The following is a 23,799-nucleotide window of genomic DNA, read 5'->3' as shown; positions in this document are numbered from 1 at the left end:
CTTAGTGTCATAAGCAGCAAGTGCTCTGAGTTACTGCGTCATCTCCCAGTTCCAGGACCACATCTTATCGCAAAATTTCATTTATGCCACCAGGGATGATGGCGTACACCTATAATCCCAGCACTAGATAGGCAGGAACAGGCAGCTCTCAATGAGTTCAAGGTCAGCCTGGTCTTCATAGTGAGTTTTAGGCTAGCCAGAGCTACATAGTGAAACCCTGTCTCAAAAAATGAAACAAGAGCCGGGCGTGGTGGTGCATGCCTTTAATCCCAGTACTCGGGAGGTGGAGGCAGGTGGATTTCTGAGTTTGAGACCAGCCTGGTCTACAAAGTGAGTTCCAGGACAGCCAGGGCTATACAGAGAAACCTTGTCTCAAAAAAACAAAAAGCAAAGAATCATTATGCTTCATGTGTGCATTATATAAATAAATATAACCTGAATGTAATTTTATAGTTTTTAAAATGGGATCTCCCCAGGCCTAATGAAAAATGCCTATAATGCTAGCACTTGGGACGCTGGGGCAGGAGGGCAGCTGGAGCTTGAGGCTTGCCTGGGATAAACAGTGAGACTCTGCCCCAAAGTAAAGCACAATACAAACAATAACAAAACCAAGACACAAAAAACACAGAGTGTAGCTATGTAGTTTGAGCTAGCCTGGAACTTTTGTACCATGGGCATGCGCATGTGTGTATGCATGTATGCGTGTGTACATGCCTGTGTATGTGTGAATGTGTGTGTGCATGTGTATGTGTGTGCGTTTGTGGGTGCGCACACAGTGTATGTGTTCGTAAATGCATGTAGGTGCATGTCCACTAGGAGACCAGAAGATGAGAGTATGTTTCCTGTTCTATCTTTTCCTCTGGAGGACCCAGTTCAGTCTCTCCAGGACTGAACCTGGAGCTCACAGTTTTTGTTGTTAGTTTTGTTTTTGTTCTTGGCTATAATGGCCGGCTAGCAAGTCCCAGCAATTCTGTCTTCTCCTCCCTCCTCCCCAGTATGGAGTTAACAGGTGAACAAAGCCACACCTGCCTTTTTCAGGGGAGCTGGGAACCTAAACTCAGGTCTCTATTGTGGTGCAGTCCTACCCACTGAACTATCTCCAGCCCCATGCCTGGCTCTCCTGGTCTTCTTGTCTTTGCCTAAGTACTGGGATGACTGGCAAAGCATAAATGGTTCCATCCTGCTTCAAATGGCTCTTAATTTTTTCTTAAGAATAAGCCAGATGAGGCTATGCTAGTGCCTGGCAAATACAGAAGTGGATGCTCACAGTCATCTATTGGATGGGACACAGGGCCCCCAATGGAGGAGCTAGAGAAAGTACCCAAGGAGCTGAAAGGGTCTGCAACCCTATAGGTGGAACAACAATATGAATTACCCAGTACCCCCTGAGCTCGTGTCTCTAGCTGCATATGTAGCAGAAGATGGCCTAATCAGCCATTATTGGGAAGAGAGGCCCCTTGGTCTTGCAAACTTTATATGCCTGAGTACAGGGGAAGGCCAGGGCCAAGAAGTGGGAGTGGGTGGGTAGGGGAGCAGGGCGGGGGGAGGGTATAGGGGACTTTCGGGATAGCATTTGAAATGTAAATGAAGAAAATATCTAAAATTAGAAAAAAAAATAAGAATAAGCCAGATGTGAGTGATGTGCACATCTCTATCCCAGCCCTTGGGAGACTGAAGCATCAGAATTCTCGATATCAAAGCTAGCCTGGGCTACATAGTAAGATCCCGGGCAGTCAGGGCTACACAGTAAGACTCCATCTCAAAAAACTAAACAGGGGGCTAGGAGACAGCTTATCAGGGGAAGTGCCCATTACTTACATGTGACTGGAGTTTGAATCCCTGGGAGCCACATAAACATAAATGCCAGGTAGTCATGGTGACCCACCCGTAACCAATCTCTGTACGCAGGAGGCAGAGATGGAAACCCTGAAATGAACCAGCTGGCTAGACCTCCTGAATTGGAGAACTCTAGGCTCAACTGAGACCCTGAATCAGCATATAAAGTGGAAACCAAACGAGGAGGCCAGCTGATATTAACTTCATGCCCCACGGGGGCAAACGTGCATACAAGAATAAGGCCCTGACCCTGCTCAGAAAAGAAAAAAGAATCAAGTTCTACTTAACTATAAAACCAGTTTTCAAAAATTTTAGAGTTTGCAGCATTTTGGATTTCAGACTTTTAGGTTAGGGATGTTTAAGCTATATTTGTAAAACACTCATTTCCTGTCTACATAAGAAAGGTTCTGGGCCCAAGATTAGACATGAGCTCTGCATCTGCAGAATCTCCCCTCCCACTCAACTACGGTTACTTTCCGGGACTCACCATGTCAACCCGTGGTGGCAGGTCTAAAGGTGATGGGAAGGCGAGAGGCAGTCAAGGGGACCTTAGGTGCAGCCAGTGAGGAAGCAGCCAGTATTCAATTCAAGGAACAAGCAAGCCCCCTCTGTTGGGACTGGGTGGTAATTGGGGCGATGCCTCCACCCAGTGCACTCTTCATACTCTATCTTTTAAAACATTTCATTTATTTTGTGTGCATGTGTGTAGGTGTGAACACACTGTGGCCCATGTGTGGAGGCCAATGACAACATGTGGAGTCATTCACTCCTACCACGTGGGTCTGGGGGATCGAACTCAGGTTTGGCAGCAGGTGCCTATACTCAGGGACCCATCTTACTGGTTCTATTTTTGAACTTTGGAACAGGTTCTTGCTATGTAGCCCAGGCTGACCTTGAACTTGCAGCCTGGTGTAATAAATGTATTTTATATTTTAAAGTCATCAATGTTTCTCCAGTGACGTAGGCTGGGAATTTGAAGGAGCTTGTAGAAAGAAGAAGGGCCTGGTGAGATGCCTCAGCAGGGAAAGGAGCTTGTTGCTCAAGATTGGTGACCCGAGTTCAATCCCCCAAAACTACACAATGGGAGAAGGCAAGGACCAACTCCACAAAGTTGTCCTTTGACTTTCATATGTGTACCATGCCTGGCGCATGTCTCAACCCTAATTATACACATATACAAGCAAATTATGTAGTTTGATTTTTTTTTTCTTAGGAAAAAAGGAAAGTTTTTCTATGGAAGAGGAAGAGACAGTGGAAGAGGGGACAGTGAGCTTTGAACTTTTATTTCTGGCTCCTCCAAAAGCAATATGATAGCAAGGCTAGGTCTTGGAAGGTACTGGGAAGAAGCCTGTGTGGCGATTGTATCTAGATACTCCTGGCCCATTTAGGCTAGTGGAGCGGCATCAGCATCCAGTATCTCCAGGGCTATGACTTCCTGGACACCCCCCTCTTCTGGGGTGAAGTACTGTCCCTATCCCAAAGACAGAGACAAATGTTCTCTGCCAGCCATGCTTTCCTGTCTCCTATGCACTCATCCAAAAATGCCTTCTGACAGCCAGGAATGGGGACACAGTGGCAGCCACCCATCTGAGCTATCTCTGAGGATGGTGGCAGTCAGCTGTGGCCATCTGACAGTACATATGGCCCCTTGACTGTGGGGGAAGGACTGTAGCTGCCTGAAGCCTGTGGTCAGGGGTGTGACCTATCTTTGTGGTCAGTTAGGAGGGAAGGGTGCTTTGCTGAGACCCACAAGGGGGTTGAGCTGAGAGGCCAGTCCAGCAAAGAAGGGGTTGGGAGGAAAATAATATTCCTGGAATAGTCAGAGGGGAGGGGAAGAAGGGACAGTGTTCAATTCCCTCTTCCCACCCTATCCTCTCTTGTATGGAACCCCCACCCCCACCCCCACCCCCAACACACACACACACACACACACACACACACACACACACACACACACATCTAGAAAGAGCTGAATTCTGTGACTCACATAATGAGGGCAACTCCACGGGGCATCTGTGCCCAGCAGAAGCTCAGAGGCCAGCTGGGTGTAGTGAGGGGCGTTTCCAGGAGAGTTTTGTGGAGGCCCGCCACTGCGAGAATGGCTATTTTAGGGGAAAGGGCTGTCCTGAGTGGTGAGCTTCGGAAATGAGTTCAGCATTTACAGGAAGAAAGAGGCCCCAGCACAGGAAGGGAGATTCAGCCTAGCTGAACAGCAGGAGAGGACCCATCTAGTGTGTGAGCAAGGAGGCCAAGTGAGGAGACTGGGACTGTCCCCCTGAGTTCCTTAATTTTGATCCTACCCACACTGTAGGAGATCCAGAGCCAAGGAGACCCTGAGCTGGTGGACAAGCTCCTCTAAGAGCAGGTGGAGGGCCATGGCAGACTGGCCAGAGAGGTAGAGCCATGCACTGCAGACACCACAGGAGAGGGGCTTCTGTTTACTCGAGATACCACTGGAGGTGGGGGTTCCTGCAGACACTAGGGTGCTTACTGAAGGCGTGGATGGCAGCACCTCCCAGTCTGTTAGGACGGCCCATGAGGCCACAGCCTCATTCCTCCAGTGGAGTTTGAGAGACCATGCTTACCCGACACACTAGCTTTAGTTCAGTGCTAGAGACTCAATGCTCCCTCTTGAAGTTGCTCTGTCTGCAAGTTATGTGTGTCAGGAGGTCTGCAGGGCAGGAAAGGGACAAGGTGGGCCCCTTCCTGAGGTTTCCTCAAATCTGAAGTGGCTGGCAAGGCCTTCAGAGGGGTGCTTTGAGGTTGTGAAGGACAGCAGCCATACAGGAATGAAACAACTTCTTTGGTCTTACTCCAGGGTCCAGCTTCTGTCTGTGGCCTCTGACCTTATCCTGAACTGTTTGCTAACGTCATTTTTGATCTCTCTCCCGTCCATCTCACCTGTAAGAGCCTGTGTACCCTGAAACGCTCCCAGCAACTTTCCTTTCCTTCCTTTCTCCCTCCCTTTTTCCCTCTCTCCCTCCCTCTCCTCCCCTCTCCTTTTTCCTGATAAAGTCTTTTTATGTGGCCCAGGTTGGCTTCAAACTCCCGATCCTCCTGCCTCAGCTTCCCACGGGCTTGAATTATAGGTGTTCACCATCAGGTTTGGCTTCTTAGCAATTCTTAAAACCATGTCCTCAGTGGCAGGTGGATCTCTGTGGGTGTAAGTCATGGTCAGGCTGGCCAAGGGTACATAGTTAGAGCCCGTCTCAAAAATCAAATCTAACCAAATCAAATGAAACTAAACCAAACCAAACCAAGCCAAACTCAAAACCAAACTCAAATCCAAACCAAACCCAGACCTAAACCAAAACCAACAGCATGAACATCTTTTTCTGGGCTGACAATGCTGTCTCTCAGGCAGAGGGTCCTGCCTGTCTCTGGTCTCTGACACACTGATGGGTCAACAGGTATTCCCACTGGGCATATTTACCATGTGTCAGGCCCCAGAGGAGCCTCTTTCTCTTCTGTTGACACACAGGAGCCCTCAATTCTAAGACCCTGTGTATCAGCACTTGAGAGGCACAGGTAGGCACTCTGCTCTACAGAGTGAGTGCTGGGACATCCAGGGCTACACAAAGAAATCCCGTCTCTAAAAACATTTGAAGAAAAAAGAAAAAGAAAAAGAAAAAAAGATACTGTATATCCAGGGACTGATCCTGGGGACCTGATGTCTAAGAGGAATGCCAGGCCCATGACATCCTACCTGATGATGTATCCACTGCTTGGGTCCTGGATCATCTCCCTTGGCCAACTGAGGGTTGCTGTGGGAACCAAGCGAGACTCCTGATGTCCGGCTGGTGACCACGCTCTTGGCTTGTGATCCATAACTGCCGGGGAGAAGACAGAGCCCAGTACACACCTGCCCTGGAGCCTCCAAGGATATCTTTCCTGGGGTGCACAGGCAAGGCAGGCACAACCCCAGACTCGTGCATGCTGGCTTCCAGGCCCTGGTCATCATGGGCCTGGGCTTACTGACCCCGAAGCTTGGGATCCTGCAGATGGGGGCACAGTGTGGGAACGTTTGCCCCTTCCCATGCAGCCCCTTCTCTCTGTCTGGCTCTGGGGAAGCCAGTCATCACAGGACTGTTTCCCTGGGCTCTACTCAAAGCTGGGATATAACTAGGTCTCCTGTACTTGGAATTGCTGAATCTGGCAGCTTTATATTTATAGAAATGGAGCAGGGTACTTGTGTACCTGAGGAGTCACCATCAGGCTGAGGCCTCAGCATGCTCACAGGGCTAGCAAATGGTCACGGCCACGTTCAGGCTGCCAGGACATTGCAATAGTATGCAGAGCTTCTGTGGGGGCCTGGAGATGGGCCCATGTTGTCTCTGTTTCAGTCATATACCCATCCTCTGGCCTGGTTACTGTCAGGATGGCAATTTGACAGGGCGTGGGCTTGCTTCTTTCTAGTCCAGCTTCTTTTCAGCTGGTCCAGCTTCTTTCTAGTCTCTACATAGAAAACACCTCTGTCTCATCCTGAGGTATAACTAGTCAATTTCTTTCTTCTTTCCCCTCTCCTCTCTCCCTCCCCTCCCCTCTTTCTCCTCATTCTCCTCTTCCTTCTCCTTCTCCTTCTCCTTCTCCTTCTCCTTCCTCCTCCTCCTCCTCCCCCCCCCATGACAACATGGTTTGTCTGTGTAGCCCAGGCTGTCCTGGAACTTGTTCTGTAGACCAGGCTGGCCTGCACAGATCCACCTGCCTCTGCCTCCCAGTGCTGGGATTAAAGGTGTGTGCCACCACCTAGTTAATGTTTTTAATTTTTCTCTTCTTTATTCTATATTAAATATAAAGGAACACGCTCTGTATTTCCCCTCAAATTCAGAGCAAGAGGTTTTTTTATTGACCCAAACAAGAAATCCATTTCTGATCTGGCACCTAAAAGGTGATCTGGTCTTTAGTCTATCCGGGCCTAGCATGTCCCGCTGCTGACCCTTCTCTGAGCCCACGGCTGGGTGGGCTGTGTTCTCTGATCAGGGCGGGAACTTAGCGAGACAAAGGCTTCGCACACTGAGTAAATCCGAGTGGATACACACCAGGTGCTCGCTCTGCACCAGAACACCTCCACTCACAGGTTTCCAAGGCTACCACGAGGGCAGGAAAGACCTCCAGGACCCGAGCTTCCTAGGGTCAGGGTACAGGGACAGCATAATGACAGCAGCAGAGAGGACATGGGTGAGTCCCTGCTGAGGCTCTCAGTCCATCCTTCCTGTGATAGTCGACCTTTGTTGTTCGTTATGTTTTACTTTTTTGTTTATTTTTCATAGGTCTATGTGTGTGTATGCCTGTGTAGCATTTGCACTCGGAAGCCTTCATAGGGCAGAAGAAGGCATCCGATTCCCTGGAACTGGACTTTATAGGGGATTGTGAGTGGGAATCTAACTATCTAAGCCAGTCGTTTTGTGTGTGTGTGTGTGTGTGTGTGTGTGTGTGTGTGTGTGCGTGTGTGTGATATTGAGATAAGTTCTCTAAGGCCTAGAACTCACTATGTAGACCAGGCTGACCTCAAACTTAAGAGATCTGCCTGCCACTGCCTCCTGAGTGTTGACATCAAAGGCGGGCATTTCTATTGCCTGGCTCTAATGGTTAGCTTTAATTACCAATTGGACATAGTCTAAAATCACATGGGCCGGGAGTTCCATTATGGGTGTGTCTAGATCAGGTTGCCTGTGGGCATGCGTGAGGATCCCTGATTGACAGGAAGACTCTCCCACTCTGGGTGGAACCATTCCCTGGGTGGGGTACCCTGGATTGTATTAGAGTGTAGAAAACAAGCTGAAGATTAGCTTGTATGCATACTGATTGCTCTCTGCTCTTGCATATGGGTGGAATAGGACTAGCTGCTTCCAGTTCCTTGACACTCTCTCTCTCTCTTTAAAGATTTATTTATTATTATATCTAAGTACACTGTAGCTGTCTTCAGATGCACCAGAAGAGGGTGTCAGATCTCATCACAGATGGTTATGAGCCACCATGTGGTTGCTGGGATTTGAACTCAGGACCTTTGGAAGAGCAGTTGGTGCTCTTAACCACTGAGCCATCTCTCCAGCCCTTCCTCGACTCTCTTACAATGATGGTTTATGACCAGAAATTGTGAGCCAAACAAATCCCCTTTAGCCTTAAGTTGCTTTTGCCAAGGTATTTTATTGTGGCAACTACAGCAGCCGACTTCTCCTGTCACTTCCCCCATCATGAGCTACACTGTGGACTCTGGGAGCTCACCTAAGTAAAATGAGCCCATGGAAGACAGAGCCAGCATCTGGGAGGAAAGGGCTCTACGGGTGTACACTGGCAGTCACTGGAACAGATGGATATGTGTACCTCCTCTGTGGCAAGTCCACTTCAGACAGTGCTGGGCATCTGCTCACTTGTGTGATTTTTTTTGTTTGTTTATTTAAAGGTTAGATCCTCAGGATGTAGCCATAGCTGGACTTGATACTCATTGGTTATATAGGTTAGTCTGGTCTGGAACTTGCAGCAGCCATCCTACCTCTGTCTGAGTACTGGGATGACCAGGGTGTGCCACCACACTGGGCCTAACCAGTGTGTGGCTGACACTCATTATGACCTGGTAGCTGGGGAAGAACTTTCCTCAGACCAATTAATGTCCAGTGGGAAGAGACAAAGCAATGGACAGGATGGGGTCAGGAGAGCTTGAGCCATCAGTGTATCAGGCCTGGGCTGATGAGAACTGCAGTAAGCCAACAGACAGACTGGCATTAGTGTACTCAAAGGCCGGGTGACTGCAGATGGGCCAGGCTGAAGGGTGGTAGAAGAAAGGTGGAGTCTACACCAGAAACAGAGCAAATGCCCCAACGAAGCAGCCCAGAGGCCCAGCTAGCCGATGACGAAGGAGATGAAGCCTACACGGAAGTGGAAGCCAGTGGGGAGCCTGGGACACAGGCTGGCTGAGTGAGTAGGGACAAGGTAAGGAGCTGACACTTGGAATACTGTCCCAGCCCTTGGAGCAGGCTGAGGTTGGCATCTATCCAAGAGCTAGGACCAGGTGCTGGGGGTGTGGCTCAGTGGTAAAGCACTTGCTGGGTATGTATGAGGACTGTAAAACAAAGAGACCCTCATCCTTTGGATCAGCAGAACCAGCAGACATCACTGGATGGCCAAGCTAATACCTCATGGTGAAGGTATACTTAATGGGATTTACAACTGCAAACACAGGCCAAATAACTAATGACTTGGCAAAAGCTCTGAAGCTCCCCATAACCTAAAGGACCCTTGAGCATCCCTCTCCCCTAGGTCACAGGGCCCTTCCTTGGGTTCAATGACTAGCTGGTCCCTCAGAATCCTGGCATGTGAGCCTTTGACTTGAACCACCCCTGAGCTGAAGTTTCTCTTCCTGAGATCTGCTTTGCTACTTTGTGGCTTTTCCTATTGGAATGGAGATTGGAGTCTTATCTGGCTTGCTCACAATCCTTTCAATTTCCTTTTGAAAATTAAAAAAGAAATACTCTGTAGACTTCTGTTTCAAAATGTTTTTTTTCCTCCTGTGGTAGCTAAAAAAAAAAAAAAATGCTTTTATGCCCCAGCGGTTTCTGTTTAAGCTCCACTGACTGGATGCTTCAAAGCACATTTTGACCTCAGGGCTATTTGTGTGCCCCACTACACATTCTGATGCCACCGAACCTTCTAACACAGGCTGAACTCTCAGCATGAGACTCTGAGATACTGAAACTTGGTCACAGGTCTATATTGGGCTGGTTGAGATAAGGTAGGGAATGTCCCCCTAGGGTTCCTTTGGCAGTGTGGAGGTGGTAAGACCGGGAGGTGGGGTCTAGGGTGAGGTGATTAGGTTAACCAGCCGACACCTCCTAGGGGAAGGTGCTGATGTAGTTATTGTGGGAATCTCACAGTTCCCTCAAAAAGGAATTGCCACAAACTCAAAGAGCAAGCCTGGCCCTCCCTGGTTGCTGGCTTCTTGTCTTGCCATGGGCTCTGGATCACTTGCATGTATGTGGCACCATTTACCATGCTATGGCACAGCCAAATAGGCCCTCACTAGTGGTTGAAGTAATGGGACCACTGGGTCTTAGATTTCAGGATTCCTAAACTGTGAACTAGATAAGGTACCTAGCTCCAGGGGCTGTGGAGATAGTTCACTTGGTAAAGCGCATGGGGACTGAGTTCAGTCTCCAGCACCCACATGAAAACCAGAGCATGGTGGTGTCCACCTGCAATCCCATTACCAGGGAGGTAGGAACAGAACGTTCTCCGAGGTTTGCTGGCCAGACAGTCTAACTGAATCAGTGGGCTCCAAGATCAGTGAGAGACCCTGTCTCAAAAAAAATAAGATGGAGAATGATAGAGAAAGACACCCTGGCACACACAAAATAAAGCACTCCGGGGCAGGCATTTTGCTTTAGTCATGGAAAGTGGGCTAAGCCAGAGAGAGAGCAAGCTGAGATCGCTACTCTGAAGTCTTGTATTAAAACCTAGTTCTGGGAGCTGCCAGCTGTGAGCGGTAGACACATTGTTTCAATGAGACCTGGAGGATAGGCGGGACACTAGATGTGACTGGAGGCCTGTGGACTTCTGGGATCCAGGGCTGTGGGTGAGGCCAGAGGGCTTCCCAGGAGCAGGCATGCCCCTGCGGCCTGCTGTTTAGTCACTTGGATTCTTGAGCCCGGGAGCTCAGGACCGGCTTGGCACCCACAGCGTTCTTACATGAAGAGGACGTGCCACGCCCAGCAACACCAGGCTTGCCCTCTTTGTAGTCATCTGGATGAGCGACTGGCATGGCCCGCGGGCACCCGTTTCTGGCTTGTTGGGCATTCTGGGGAGAAATGAGATGGTCTCCTAGCCTGCAGGGAAAAAAGAAAAAAAAAACACGAAAAAACGAACAATAAATACAGATAACTGGGAGGTACTTGATAGTTGACTGCTGAGTAGCATTACAAGAAGATGCAGGCAGTGGCTGTGCCGGGGATTCTTTTGGGAAATGGACATTTAAAAACATTTTTTGTGGGCTGGTGAGATGGCTCAGTGGGTAAGAGCACGCGACTGCTCTTCCAAAGGTCCGGAGTTCAAATCCCAGCAACCACATGGTGGCTCACAACCATCTGTAACAAGATCTGATGCCCTCTTCTGGAGTGTCTGAAGACAGCTACAGTATACTTACATATAATAAATAAATAAATCTTAAAAAAAACATTTTTTGTTTAGTTTTGTCTTTTTAAGTTAAAAAAAGTTACATTTATTTATGTATGTATTTATTTATTTATTTAATGTGTGTGTGCAGGTGTGTACCACAGCACACATATGGAGGTCAGAAGACCACTTGGAGCATCATGGGAGAACCTGGTGATTAAACTCAGATCATCAGGCTTGGTGACAAGGAAGTACCTTTACCTGCTGAGCCATTATTTAATCTGCCTGCTTTTTTTTTTTTTTTTTTTTTAAAGTAGGATCATGTAGCCCAGGCTGGCCTTGAATGCAGTAGCTGAGAATGATCTTGAACTTCTGATCTTCCTGCCTGCCTCTCCCAAGTGCTGGGATGACACCGTCTGGCTAAACTCCCTGGGAGGTGACAGCCGGACCTCCTCCCACACATCAGTACATCTTAAGAGCTATGGGTCGCACAGGGTCTCTGATGTGTCCGTCAAACAAGACACAAACCTCTTCTCCAAGGTCGAGGCTTACTGTGATACCCTATCCTGCCAGCCCTGAACGGGGCAGGCAAGGCAGAGGCAACTTGAGATCTTCTGAGTGATGCGTGTTGCTGTGCTGGCCCCATGTTGGTGGAAATGGGCGGTAGGTTCTGGTCCTGACTGGCCACACCATACTCAGATTTGGCAAGAGACAGGACTGGGAGAGCTGTCCCTGAGACAGGTCAAGCATTTGAGGCTCTGTGGGTCAGCCTGGACAGGTCTGAGGCAGTCTGTGTGTGTGTATGCGTGTGTGTGTGTGTGTGTGTGTAGGCCACTCAGTATCTAGCTGTGCTGAGGTTTTCTGGGGGCCAAAAGGGGAAAGAAGCAGAGGGATTGTAGGCAAGGTAAAGAGGAACGAGAAAAGATATTTAGATTTGAGGCCCACGGGAGACAGAGGAGCCAAAGAAATGATATTCTGTGTTAGAAGAATCCTTCCGTTGGTCATGATGGGTTACAGGGTGGCAAGAGGGAATGATGAATGGGAAGCCAAGAGAGAAAGGGCAGGAGGGCAGAAGGCAAGGGCAACGGTGAAGGGTGGGGATCTGGCTGGCCTGTTGTGGGGGTTGGAGAGGGTTAATGTCAGTCCCTGAGGCAGGGGCTGAGCCTTCATGTTGATCCTAGATTCCTGGGGTGCTGTGAGGCACGTCTACTATGTACAAGCTGGGCTGGAGTGCCATCTGAGAGTAGGATGGGGGTGAAGATCTCAGATCAGGGCTCCAGACTCTGTCCAGAGCATAGCATCTAGGAGGAAACAGGGGAGTGGCAGATCAGTCCACTGTGGCAGGGACAGGGGTGGACAGCCACTGGGAGGGAGTTTGGTTAGTATCTGCAAGAGCTCAGTGGGCCCCGAAGGTGCCAAGCGTTGGGAATGGTTAAGTCACCCATGATCCTGGAAGTCAATGGCTGAGCATGCAGCGCTGTGGAGGAAATACAGGCTGGTGGACGTGGGCAGAGGATCAAAGCGGGAGGGATCCACACGCTCAAGTGTACAGAGAGGCTAAAGGAAGGAGCGGTTGGAGGGGCAGAAGAAAGAGCACCAGGAGCATTAGGTGCAGAGATGGGAGCAGAGGGCCTCTGGCATCCAGAGGGTTAGTTAGGTCTGTGTGGACAGGAGTCAGGTCTGGGAGGCACAGCCACGCATGACGAGGCTGAGAGAGGGTAGAGTTCTGGACCCATGTTTACCTTAGGCTTTTAGTTCTTGATGAGAAAACCAGACTTTATCATGAACATTTAGATAATACAAAAGTTGTATAAGATGGTCCCCACCACAGTACCCACAGGTGACCCCATAACTGTGGTGTCTTTTCAGTGTTTTTTTAAAAATGCAAACAGGTGGCTGAGGATGTGGCTCCTGGCATTCGGCAAGCACTGGGTTTGATCCCCAGCACTGCATTAACCAGGCAAGCGGGTACGCACACTTGGAAGGTGGAGGCAAGGGAACGGCCAGGTGAAGTAACCTCTGTTGATAGCAGTTCCAGGCCAGCCTGAGCCCCAGAAGACCCTGTCTCACTGTGGTGCCTGTCATTCATTCCAGCCCTAGGAAGGCAGAGACAGTCGGATCTCTGTGTGCTCAAGATCAGTCTGGTCTACATAGAAGTTCCAGGCCAGCCAGGGCTGCACAGTGAAACTATCTCCAAAAAAAAAAAAAAAAAAAAAGGCATAAACCACCACACCTGACTTTTGTCTCAAGGAAGGGGTGGTGGCGAATATATACATATATACAAAAAAGCCTGGGACCAATGGCCAGTCTGGCTATGCACTGTATACTTTATATTTACTTTTCCATCCAGCTCTGCACTGTCACATTGTGAGGATCTTCCCATGTCACTAACCGTTCTTAATTCTGTTACACATTTCCAATACTGTTTGTGTTGATTACCGTAACTTTGGAAGCCAACCTTCTATATTCAGCATTTAGATATTTTTTTCATAAACAATGTAGTAACAAATACCCCCTGCACATCCTGACCCAGAGAGCGCCAGCTTCTTGAATCTGTGAAACACATATTCACTAAGTATCCCCAGGAGTGCTAAGACTCTGGGTTTATCTGGAAGCAAGGCAGGGTTACACAGGGGCTGGTGGTTGTGAATGGAGAATCAAGTTCCCTGAGTGTAAATCCAAGAAGCAGAGGTAGGAACTCTGACCAGTCATTCATGGCCCTCAGGAGGCTGGGGGTTTCTGCATATTGTCACCGTCTTACCATGTCCTGCCTTTTCTTGTTTCTGAGGGTAGGAATCACATCTCACTTATTTTTTGGGTCCCCAGGACTGAGTTTACACCCCATTGGTCATAGAAATGCAAACAATGTTGAACTTGGAGGTGGTGTTATACACTTGTAATCCCATCACTGAGGAGGCTAAGGCAGGAGGATAGTGAGATTGAGGATAGCCTGGACTACAAAATGAAACTCTGTCTCAAAAAAAACAAAGTTTAAGCCGGGTGTGGTGGTGCACGCCTTTAATCACAGCACTTGGGAGGCAGAGGCAGGCAGATTTCTGAGTTCAAGGCCAGCCTGGTCTACAGAGTGAGTTCCAGGACAGCCAGGGCTATACAGAGAAACCCTGTCTCGGAAAAACAAAAACAAAACAAAACAAAACAAAAATATATATATATATATATATATATATATATATATTGAATCTACCTGGCAGAGGGACTTGGGGGCAGTCATTGCTTCATGGAGGGTGGGACAATGGATTCAGGATGTGTGCACATGGGTGGGCAGGTCCATCCTGGCCAAACACCTCCCAGATATGACCTCTAGCAGGGAGCTGGCTGAGCCCACATGCTAAAAAAGCATGCTCACGGGTCTCCCACAGAACAGGTCATCTGGCCCAAGATGACCACTGCCACTTGGTGAGGGGTTACGTTTGTTAGCTTCATGGTCACTTCTGATTAAAATGTCCTTACATCGTGCTTGTCTGGTTGTGAAGCCAGAGTTTTAATTCTTCTCTAAAAATGAGAAAGATTTGTTTCCTCCTTCCTCATGTCCAACGGGAATTACCTAGTTCCTCTGCCTGCTTCTATCCCAAATGGATCACATTTATAAACCAGGTTCACTAATACTCATCTCTCATTATCTCCAAGATCAAGACAAAGAACCCCGCAGATGTAAGGGCGAGAATGGCTTGCTTGCGTAGTTCACGCTGCTGTTAACTTACAGGTGTGGTAACGTGGTTGTTCTTTTAAAAAGACATTTCCTGCTAATCATCACAGTGTTTGCATATATTTATAGGTACAGCGTGACATTTCAATGCACGGGCACATGACACTGACTGCATGAGGGCAGCTGCCACAGCTATCTGAGGAGGTATATGCTGAGGTCTATCTCTTTAGTGTGATTTTCCTCTCAGTTTTTCTGCAGGTTGAAAGTACTGGTTATGTGTGAGAGGGAAAATGACAGTATAGTAACTTGTGTATCAATAATTAAGAATAAAAACCTAGATACAGAAGCACAAGGAGGCTAATCAAACAGACTTCTGAGCACTGATCTATGGTGGGGGCTGTGGAGTATCATACCGCAGATTCCAGATGTGTGCCAAAACTTGGCAAGAGCTGATGCTGGACATTAGTGTTCTTGGTAGCTGTGACATGGAGCTCATAAAGACAGGTATTTCCTTCCTATTGGCTGCTAAGTGCTTCCTTGTTTATCATAGTTACCACACAGTAAAATGGGAAAGAATCAAACTGTCCAGCGATAGGCACTAAGGAAAACATGGTGTGGCTGTTAAACTATGGTACGGCCACTACTCTCTGAGAGGGTAATGGAAGGCTTTCAGCCAGCTCTCTAGGACCTCCTGTTCACACATGCTTGTTTATAGTTTTCCCTAAACAGGAAAACACAGGTCATGAAGATCCCAGAAGGGACTCTTGACTGGCAGCTCAGCCCAGGTAAGCTGAATGAAGTTTTGTTTTTCTGTCAAGAGGTAGAAACCAGGCTACAGAGAATAAACAGTGCCTGGCTGCTTTCCCTCATTTTTTTTTTTTTTTTCCTGTGCTGGGGATAGAACCCAGGGCTTCAAGCATACCCCAGGCCACACAGTTGCTTTGAGACTTCATCTAAAATAGAGCTGTGACACTCCAGTCCTAGCACTGGGGCCTGTGGGGCTAAGCCACAGGAATGAGCAACAGGGTAGGAGTTCAAACTAGGTGAGCCCACCATTGCTCACCAACTTTCCTTTGCAATGACCCTGGCCAACACCAGCCTTTGGAAGTGGCTGGGGGATTTCAGACAGCCACCTTCTCCTCCTGGAAGCGTGTATTGGAGAGATGGGACCTCAACTGTTTTCCCTCCAAAAATCCTCACCAGATAAACAATAAAGAGAATGCTTTTCAGTATGAAAGCTTTATTATGCATTAATGCATATTACACAGCAATTAATCAAAGCAAAGTTTAAGAAAAATAGACTCCCGCTTCCTGTATCCCGAACTTACACTGGGCACCCTGTCCTGTGGCCACCTGGGGTGACTGGCCGACGAAGGGGCTCATCCCCACTCCACTGCACACTGGCTGGCCCTTTCCTCCGTGCCTTCCCCGTGTTGGTCATGATCTGGTGGAAGGAGGAAACAGGTTTGAGACAGTGGGTCCCTAAGAGCCCACCCAGAAAGCAGAGAGGACTAAAGGTTACGAGCATCCAGGGACACGATCCTATTTAAACCAGGTTCGAGGGCACCTGTATTCCTAGGACTTAGGAGGCAAGAAGATCAGAATTCAGTTGCACAGCAAGTTAGAGGCCAGCCTGGCTACCTGAAACTCTTGTCTAAAAACAAAACAAAGCAAAGCCAGGTGGTAGCAGTGAAAGTCTTTAATCCTAGCATGTGGGAGACAGAGACAAGAGGATCTCTGAGTTCTGAGTTCAAGGCCCACCTGGTCTACAGAGTTAAGTTTCAGGGCAGCTAATCCTACAAAGAGAAACCCTGCCTCAAAAAAACAAAACAAACACACAAAAAGTCTCCAAACCAAATAACAACAAAAACCCACAAACAAACGGGGGTGGTGGTACTGGGCTGGTGCAAGAAAGGACACAGTTCAGATCCCTAGCACCTATATAAAAGATGGGTGGACATGATGCCTCGCTTGTAATTCTAGCTTGGGAAGTACAGACAGGGGAAGCCTGGGGTAAACAGGATAAGTAGACTAGCCGGATTCCAGAGCTCCACATCTGGTGAGAGATCTTGTGTTAGGTGGAAAGCAATGGAGGTGGACAAGTGGTATGTGCTGTCAACTTGTGACCGCCACATGCACATGCACATATGAACACACATATAAGCACATGTGCGCACACACACACACACCATACCTAGTAATAATAAAGAATACTAAAAAAACAAAACAAAACAAAAAAATGGGGGTACTTAAAGAGGACCCATGCTTCAGGTTACTTGAGAACACAAAAGTTATGAGGAGAGAGGAGTCTTTTTAGCGTAGTATATGATCACAAGGAGCAGTATAGAACTCAGAAAGTCGTAGGAAGAAGTAGAGTTGAGAACAGTAGCTGCTCTAAGCTTTGAAGGGGCCTGGATCTCTGAAGGTAAGAAGGGAGAAAAATAACAGGTGGATTGAAGAAGAAGGAGGAGGAGGAAGAGGAGGAGGAGGAGGAGGAGCAGGAAGAGGAGGACGGGGAGGAGGAGACAAAAAGCCAACATCCCAGCCTGGTGTAGCGGGGCATGCCTGTATGTTAGCATCCGGGAGGGAGGCAGATACCTCTGCTAGGCTAGTTAGAATCTGGGCCTTCCCAAGGAGCCTTCTCCTGGGATGTGTATCAAGTTTACAGCTAGCCTGGGTACTTGGTGAGACTGAAACAAAGCTAGTAATTAAGCTACTGGAGAAAGGGTCAGTGCCACCAGGGCTCCTTCCAGTAGAGTCTGAGGTACTGCTGGCTCACGCCTTGAAGTGCCTCCTTCAGGGACAACTAACACATCACTTACAATCGCTTTTCAGATGTTTGAAAATAGGACCCAGCGGGGCATCTGGCACTCAGAGTGACCACTCCTTAGCCATTTCTATAAGCCAGAGTTTCCCTCCTACTTGCTGGGCTTGAGGGACACCTGAGGGACTTCTCAGAGGCCTGGCCTGGGCTCTGCCCGCCCACTAGGCAGGGCCCTTCAAGTTGAATTCCAGGCGGATGCCGGAGAAGCTTCAGAGTAACAAAGGGTGTGGCTCTATGTCATGCCCAAAAGAACAGCTTCCATCTGGATTACAGATGGAGGGTCTGATCAGGCCAGGTGTGCTGTTGCATGCCTCAAGTCCCAGCATCAGGGAGGCCAAGGCTGGAGGATCTCAAGTGCTAGGCCAGCCTGGGTTGTATGGTGAGAGCTTGCATCAAAAAACTTGCAGCGACAACAGAAGCAGAACAAGAATAGTAACCACAGTGCTCAACTGAAGCTAAATGGTGCGCCCCTGAGCTTTCATCGTCTTTCCTTCCCTCTCTTTTTACATTGCTAGACAGGAAATCCTGACTGAGTGCCAGCCAGGCAAGCGCTCTACCACGGAGCCACACCCCTCAACTCTCATTTGTATTTTGGGGGGTGGGGGGTGGGTTGGGATCTATGTAGTTTAGGCTCCCCTTAAACCTGCAATCCTCCTGCCTCAGCGTCCTCAGTTCTAAGATTACAGGTGTGTGCCATCATGCCAGTAAGAAAACATAGATGTACTTCAGGGCAGGCAGGCTGGCCAGTGGGTAAAGGCAGCTAGTGACAAGCTTGGCAGCCTGAATTGGATCCCCAAGATCTACACGGTGGAAGGAGAGAAATGACTCTCCAACCTTATGCAGAGGTTGGGCATAAGTGGCTGACAAAGGAAGTAAACGGTCATTAGTGGGTGGGACTGGAGGTTTCCAAAGTCTCCTCTCTTTGCCTCCTGAATGTGGATCAGAATGTAAGTTCTCAGATACTGCTCCAGCACTATGCCTGCCTGCCTGTTGCCAGGCTCCCTGGCATGGTGAAATTGTAAACAAGCCCCCAGTTGGATGCTCTCCTTTATAAGTATCTTTGGTCATGGTGTTTCTTCACAGCAATTGAAGAGTCACTAAGACACAAGGTATGTCTGTACAGAATTCTCTTTCTTCACCAGAATTATGGGCAAGCAGCATGCTAAATGTGACCACTGATATTCTCTTGTAAGCTTGAAAGAGTAACTTACTCTCCTCTTCAGCATTTGCTATGACCTGCCTCTTGGGTACAGAGGTGCTGTGTGCTCTGATACACAGCTCTGGGGGGGGGGGCAGCATTGTGGCTTGGCAGAGCAGGTACCCAGGGACAACGCCCTTCCAGGCCTTTCCCGATGGCAACAACATGAACAAGCCATGCCACTAGTTCCTGTGCCATGGACCAGGCTGTGGCAGTTACAATATTTTCCCCTTGTGCCAAGATGAACCATATTTCCTGTGCCGTAAGCCAACATAAAACTTTCCTCCCTTTAGCCATGTTTGTCAGCTGCTTGGTCATAGTAAAAGTCACTAATACAGCTAGTTTTCCTCATCTGGCACAGGCAGTTACGAGACATGACATTAAGTTCTTTTATGCATCATGATTGTGAAAGGCAAACCCCATCAGGCTGGTAATTTCGGGTCACGGATCTGGGTGACAAAGGGCAACTTAGAGGGACGTTTTGAATGATGGAGGTACTAGCAATGCATGTGTGGCTCTGCTCCACACTGAGCTGTGTGTGTGATTTAATAAAATAAAGATGTTTCTATGAGGAGATGCTGAGCTGAGCTGAGGCTCAAAAGAGTTCTCAAAACACACACACACACACTCTGACCCTGATACTTGTCAACAGGACTTTATTTGAAAAATGTCTTTGCAAATATAATTAAGGCTCTCTGAAATGAACAGGTCATCCTGGGTGATTGCGGGGAGCCCTAAGTCTAGTGGTGAGTGCCTCTATGAAACACAGGCAAGGACACAAAGAGAGAAGGCCATCGAAGATGGAGGCAGTGGTCAGAGCCAAGGATCACCTAGAGCCACCAAGAGCTGGAAGAATCAAAGCAGGCTCCTCCTTCAGAGCTCGGTGGCACCCCAGCCCCATCAAAACTGGAGTTTGGACCTCTGCCCTCCAAGCCCGTGGCAGAATACATTTCTGTTTTAAGCCAGCCAGTGTGTGGTCCTTTGTTCGGCAGCCATGGGAAATGGATGCCCTTGGTCCTCACCTCTATATAAGCAATTCTTTCTGTCCTCATTCTGACTGCGCACTGCTCACACACTGGTAATGGACACCAAGGAGATAAGCAAGAGTGTGTGGAACTTTTCTGTTGGACCCCAAACCATTCCCTCTACAGTGAAAGGGACATGCACACATTGTGGAGGTTCTGAGTGTGGGTTATGGTGAAATGAAACCATTTCTGAGTGCCCGTCATCTGGGTTTACTAATTGGAAGCAGTCTTTGGCATCCCACCAGTGAGTTCAACCAATGGCAGTCCCAGCATACACTGCCTTGGGTTTTATTGTTACAAACTGTTACTATATCTACATAAGATCCTATACAAAGCAGTAAACTATGTAGAGCGGCCAAAAAACTTAACTGAGGGCTCTTTTTAGGGTTATGTCTGACCATGTCACAGTTAATCCCTGTGCTGGCATTTGGGTGCTATGGAGTCAGAGGCACAGACTGAGGTGTTCTGCCCTGCCCTGCAGGAGCCCTGGCCACTGGCCTCTGTTTTCCCGGTCACCTGCTCTGAAGAGGATCCTGCAAATGCTCTGAAGAATCCTGATCTATCATGCAGCCCAGCAGAGAAGCCAGCACGTTCCCTGAGGAAAACAGAAGTCTAGAGATACTTCAGGACTGCTGCCAGCAACTTGGAGCCCCTTCCTGACCTCTAACTAGCACCGCTGCAGCATGGGGAAGAGCCCCATAGCCAGCTCCCCTGGTACATGATACATTCTGGAGACAATTGTGGGTGCTGCTCAGCAGACCTTGCCTAACTGGGAGAGTCTCCTCTAGTCTCCTTCAGTCGCCAACTGCTCTCTCTTCTTCTTGTTCCCAAGTCTGTTTTTTTTTCCAAAGCAGCCAGAGTGTAAATCTAAGTTGATATGTTTTATTTACTTATTTATATTTTATTAAAATATTTTTTGAGATAACATCTTGTATATCGTAAGCAGGCCTGAAATTCCCATGTAGTTGAAGATGACTTTGAACTTTAGATCTTTCTGCCTCCGCCTCCTTTGCGGTGCTTAGAACAGAACCCAGGGCCTCATGCATGCTAGGTAGGCACACTACCAAATGAGTACATCCCTGCCCGGTTAACATATAAATCAACTGAGTTCTTCTCCTACCCACACCCCTGTAGTTTCCTAGCATTTATGAAGCTTGAAACCCATGTCCCTGCCATGACTCAGAGCTCCATGAGGTGGCCCCTGGCTGTCTCTCAACCTCAGGTTCTACTGGTGTACACTGCCATGCAGTCCTTGGGGGAGATTCTTCACATGATGGGGAAGAGATGAGAACAGGTTACCATGGGAGCCAGTCCCTGATGAGGGCATGAGGGTCCAGCTGGGGGTGGAAGTGGGCATGGGTGGGTGCTTTCTGCTTCCACTTGCTCCAGTCAAGGATCAGGCCATTAGACCGCACCATTTCCCCTTCCTGAGCCTCTGGCTTTACTTGTTCCCTGTTGAGAGGCTGGCTCAAGGAATCCTCTCCAGTTCACCTATTTGGAGACTTTAGAAGCCACACAACTGGCTCTATCAACCATTACTTTCAAAGCATCAACAGCTTGTTGGAAAGATAATAGCATTTTCTGCCCGCCAGCAGAGGACTTCAGTTTAGATTGTTCATATCCCTGAAATTGCTCCTCCCTTCTGAAAGCTTACCCGTTAGCATCCTATCTGCCTATGCATAGGCTTTCTGGCACCTGGGACACGGTGGCCCTGCACTGCCATCACTTGTGGGTAGAGCAGCAGATTCCTCCTCATGGGGGCTCGTTCCTACTTGACTATTCACCTATTTGTATTTGGAGCTGGCAGTACAGCCTAGGGTCCCATGTGTGCTAAGGGCATGCTCTATACCCCTAGCCTGATTCCTTCCTATTTAGCCTGCTGGTCACTGGCCAGTGGCTCCTGGAGCTGGTTAAGCATCAGAGCTACCAAGGATCTCTCAGAGGGCAGCTTTCTGGCCCTACAATAGACGACGGCGACACCATTGGCCACACGTTTACTTCTGAAACGCTGCATCCTTCGGGTTCTTTGCAGTCTGCTCCACTTTTTGATTTCTCTCCTTAAGGGTCCCTCTTCCTTCTCCCATGCCCAACATGCAGGAGAGCCCTGGTTCTCAGCCTATTCTCTCCCTGTCTACTGAACTTAAGCCACTACTTATGTGTTGAAAGCTTCTAAACTGATTCAACACATAGAAACAAAAAGGTTCGGCTGGTGATGCCCATTACCGTGGATGACACTGAAGACACTGCAGAGGTTCCTGGGAGGCTCATTTGTACCTACTTCTCCCAGCTCCACTTCCATACATCAGCAGGTCTATCCATCTATGACAGGTCTCCAAGGCACTTCAGGGCCACTGAGAGCAACCAGCTAACAAGGAGCTTTTCATAAGCCTAAGTTCCTCTGACCCTTGTATCACTGAAGGCATTAAGTTATGCCTGTCCACCTGCCCCTCCTGTTCAGGACACCTCTGGCTTATGTACTTACTCCCAAGTACTCTGTGGTTAGAAGCTTCTCGCCTGAGAGTTCTCCAAGCTGGGGCTGGATCAGTTCATCTTTGTCCAGGTCAGCTTCCATGATGTCGTGATCCTCCTGTTTCAAAGAAGACAGGGGTGAGAATTCTAGACACTTACTCAGCCACGATCTCCCCAGAGTGAGCAGGCACCTGCCTTGAAATAAGGTCTCAGGCCAGCATAAAGTCCCACCAGGTCTCAGAAACCACCTATCCCCTGCTCACGATCCCTCTAAAAAAAGTGAGGGGGCCACAGCTGATCACTGTTACAGGATATTTGATCACACTGTGAACCTTGTGCTATTTACTGAAAAAAAAAACCTGTTTCTAGTCATGGTGTGGCTCAGCAACTAGCTTAGCACTTACCTTGAATCCCTCTGGCTGGAATACAAACATACCCTTAGTACACACCTTTAATCCCAAACAAAGAAGGTAAANTTAGTTTGTAGAAGGAAGCACCCACGTTTGAAAGTGATATCTAANTTGTGTGGCAGACAGAGTGATGAATCAGGGAAAGATCTGTCAGAATAGGACACGCCCAACTCTCCTGAGAAGAGAGAGGAAGGGGAGCTACTTAAGAGAGCAGTGCAGACAGAAGCAGGCAGGCAGTTTTACCAGGACAATTGTACAGGTTATAAAGAGAACAAGCTAGACACAGGTGAAGACTGAATGAGCCAGAGAATAAGAAGGAGCCAGAAGGTTAGAACAGATTGCTAGAGTTAGTCTGAGGCCAAGCAGAGCAATACAGAGAGGTTGAAAGAGAAGCCGGATTGAATCAGAGTGGAGAGGAGTTTGAGCCAGCATGACTGAGTTGAATCAGTCAGCCAGAGCTCAGAAAAAACTAGGAAGGGGTGAGCTTATTCAGTACGAAGTCTCAGAGGCTGAAAACATTCGAGGCCTAGATAAGATTGTATGGAGGTTACAAGATTCCAGGACTAGGCCTAACTTAGCAGACTGGGGCGATAAGCCTCAGAGATGACAATTATATCAGGCATCTAAAAGTTATGTTTCTGGACAAGCCCCGAGGAAGCTAGGCTCCCAGGAAGTGCTTCCATAGATAGCTAGAGACAGGTCGACGTCTAAAGGGCCCCTTGGCAGCTATCATAGCCAGGATATCTCTGTCTCTCTGAGAGGTCAAGGAAGCATGTGAAAGGCCACCAGTGAGGTCACAGTCAGCTGGTAAACACTTTCACATACATAAGTCTGTCTTATGGGGCCATGAGGCAGTCAGAGGACCAGGTGAAAGGCTAAGCAACTGGATCACAGACAACTAGTAAGTGCTTCCGCACACACAGGCCTTATTGGGGCTGGCAGGCAGTACACGAGAAGCGTGTTCTTCCCTAGTGTTCACAGTGCATAAGAAGACTCAGTCACTGAAATAAGATAACAGGCCTGGAGTGATGGCTTAGTGGATGACTGCTCACTGTGCAATCACGAGGAGCTGTGTTCAGATCTGAGGACCTATGTAGAGCTGCGTCTCTAGAGTCTTGCTTGTCTATAATCCAGGATTGCAGGAGGGAAGACCGTAGAGTCAAGAGGATGGAGAGGGCTTGCTGGCTACTAGCCTAGATGAAAAAGGAGCTCCAGGATTAGGGAGAGACTCTGTCTCAAAGGAATGCAGAGTAGAGTGATGAAGG

At 48.5% G+C, this 23,799-nt stretch overlaps 1 protein-coding gene across 2 annotated transcripts in view; it reads right to left on the bottom strand.

Moving 5' to 3' along the window:
- Armc9 (armadillo repeat containing 9) overlaps nucleotides 1–23,799 on the bottom strand; it is a 126,124-nt gene that overhangs the window by 8,846 nt on the left and 93,479 nt on the right. For both annotated transcript variants that reach the window (XM_021198006.2, XM_029538986.1), the window contains exons 20-23: nucleotides 22,138–22,242; nucleotides 15,937–16,052; nucleotides 10,519–10,655; nucleotides 5,543–5,666 (exon numbers count right to left, since the gene is read on the bottom strand). In XM_021198006.2, the coding sequence (XP_021053665.1) occupies nucleotides 5,543–5,666; nucleotides 10,519–10,655; nucleotides 15,937–16,052; nucleotides 22,138–22,242 (482 nt within the window). The remainder of the gene's footprint in view (nucleotides 1–5,542; nucleotides 5,667–10,518; nucleotides 10,656–15,936; nucleotides 16,053–22,137; nucleotides 22,243–23,799) is intronic.

This window comes from Mus pahari, chromosome 5, assembly GCF_900095145.1.
Source record: "Mus pahari chromosome 5, PAHARI_EIJ_v1.1, whole genome shotgun sequence".
Classification (NCBI taxonomy): Eukaryota; Metazoa; Chordata; class Mammalia; order Rodentia; family Muridae; genus Mus; species Mus pahari.
This window is presented reverse-complemented; position numbering and strand designations above follow the sequence as displayed.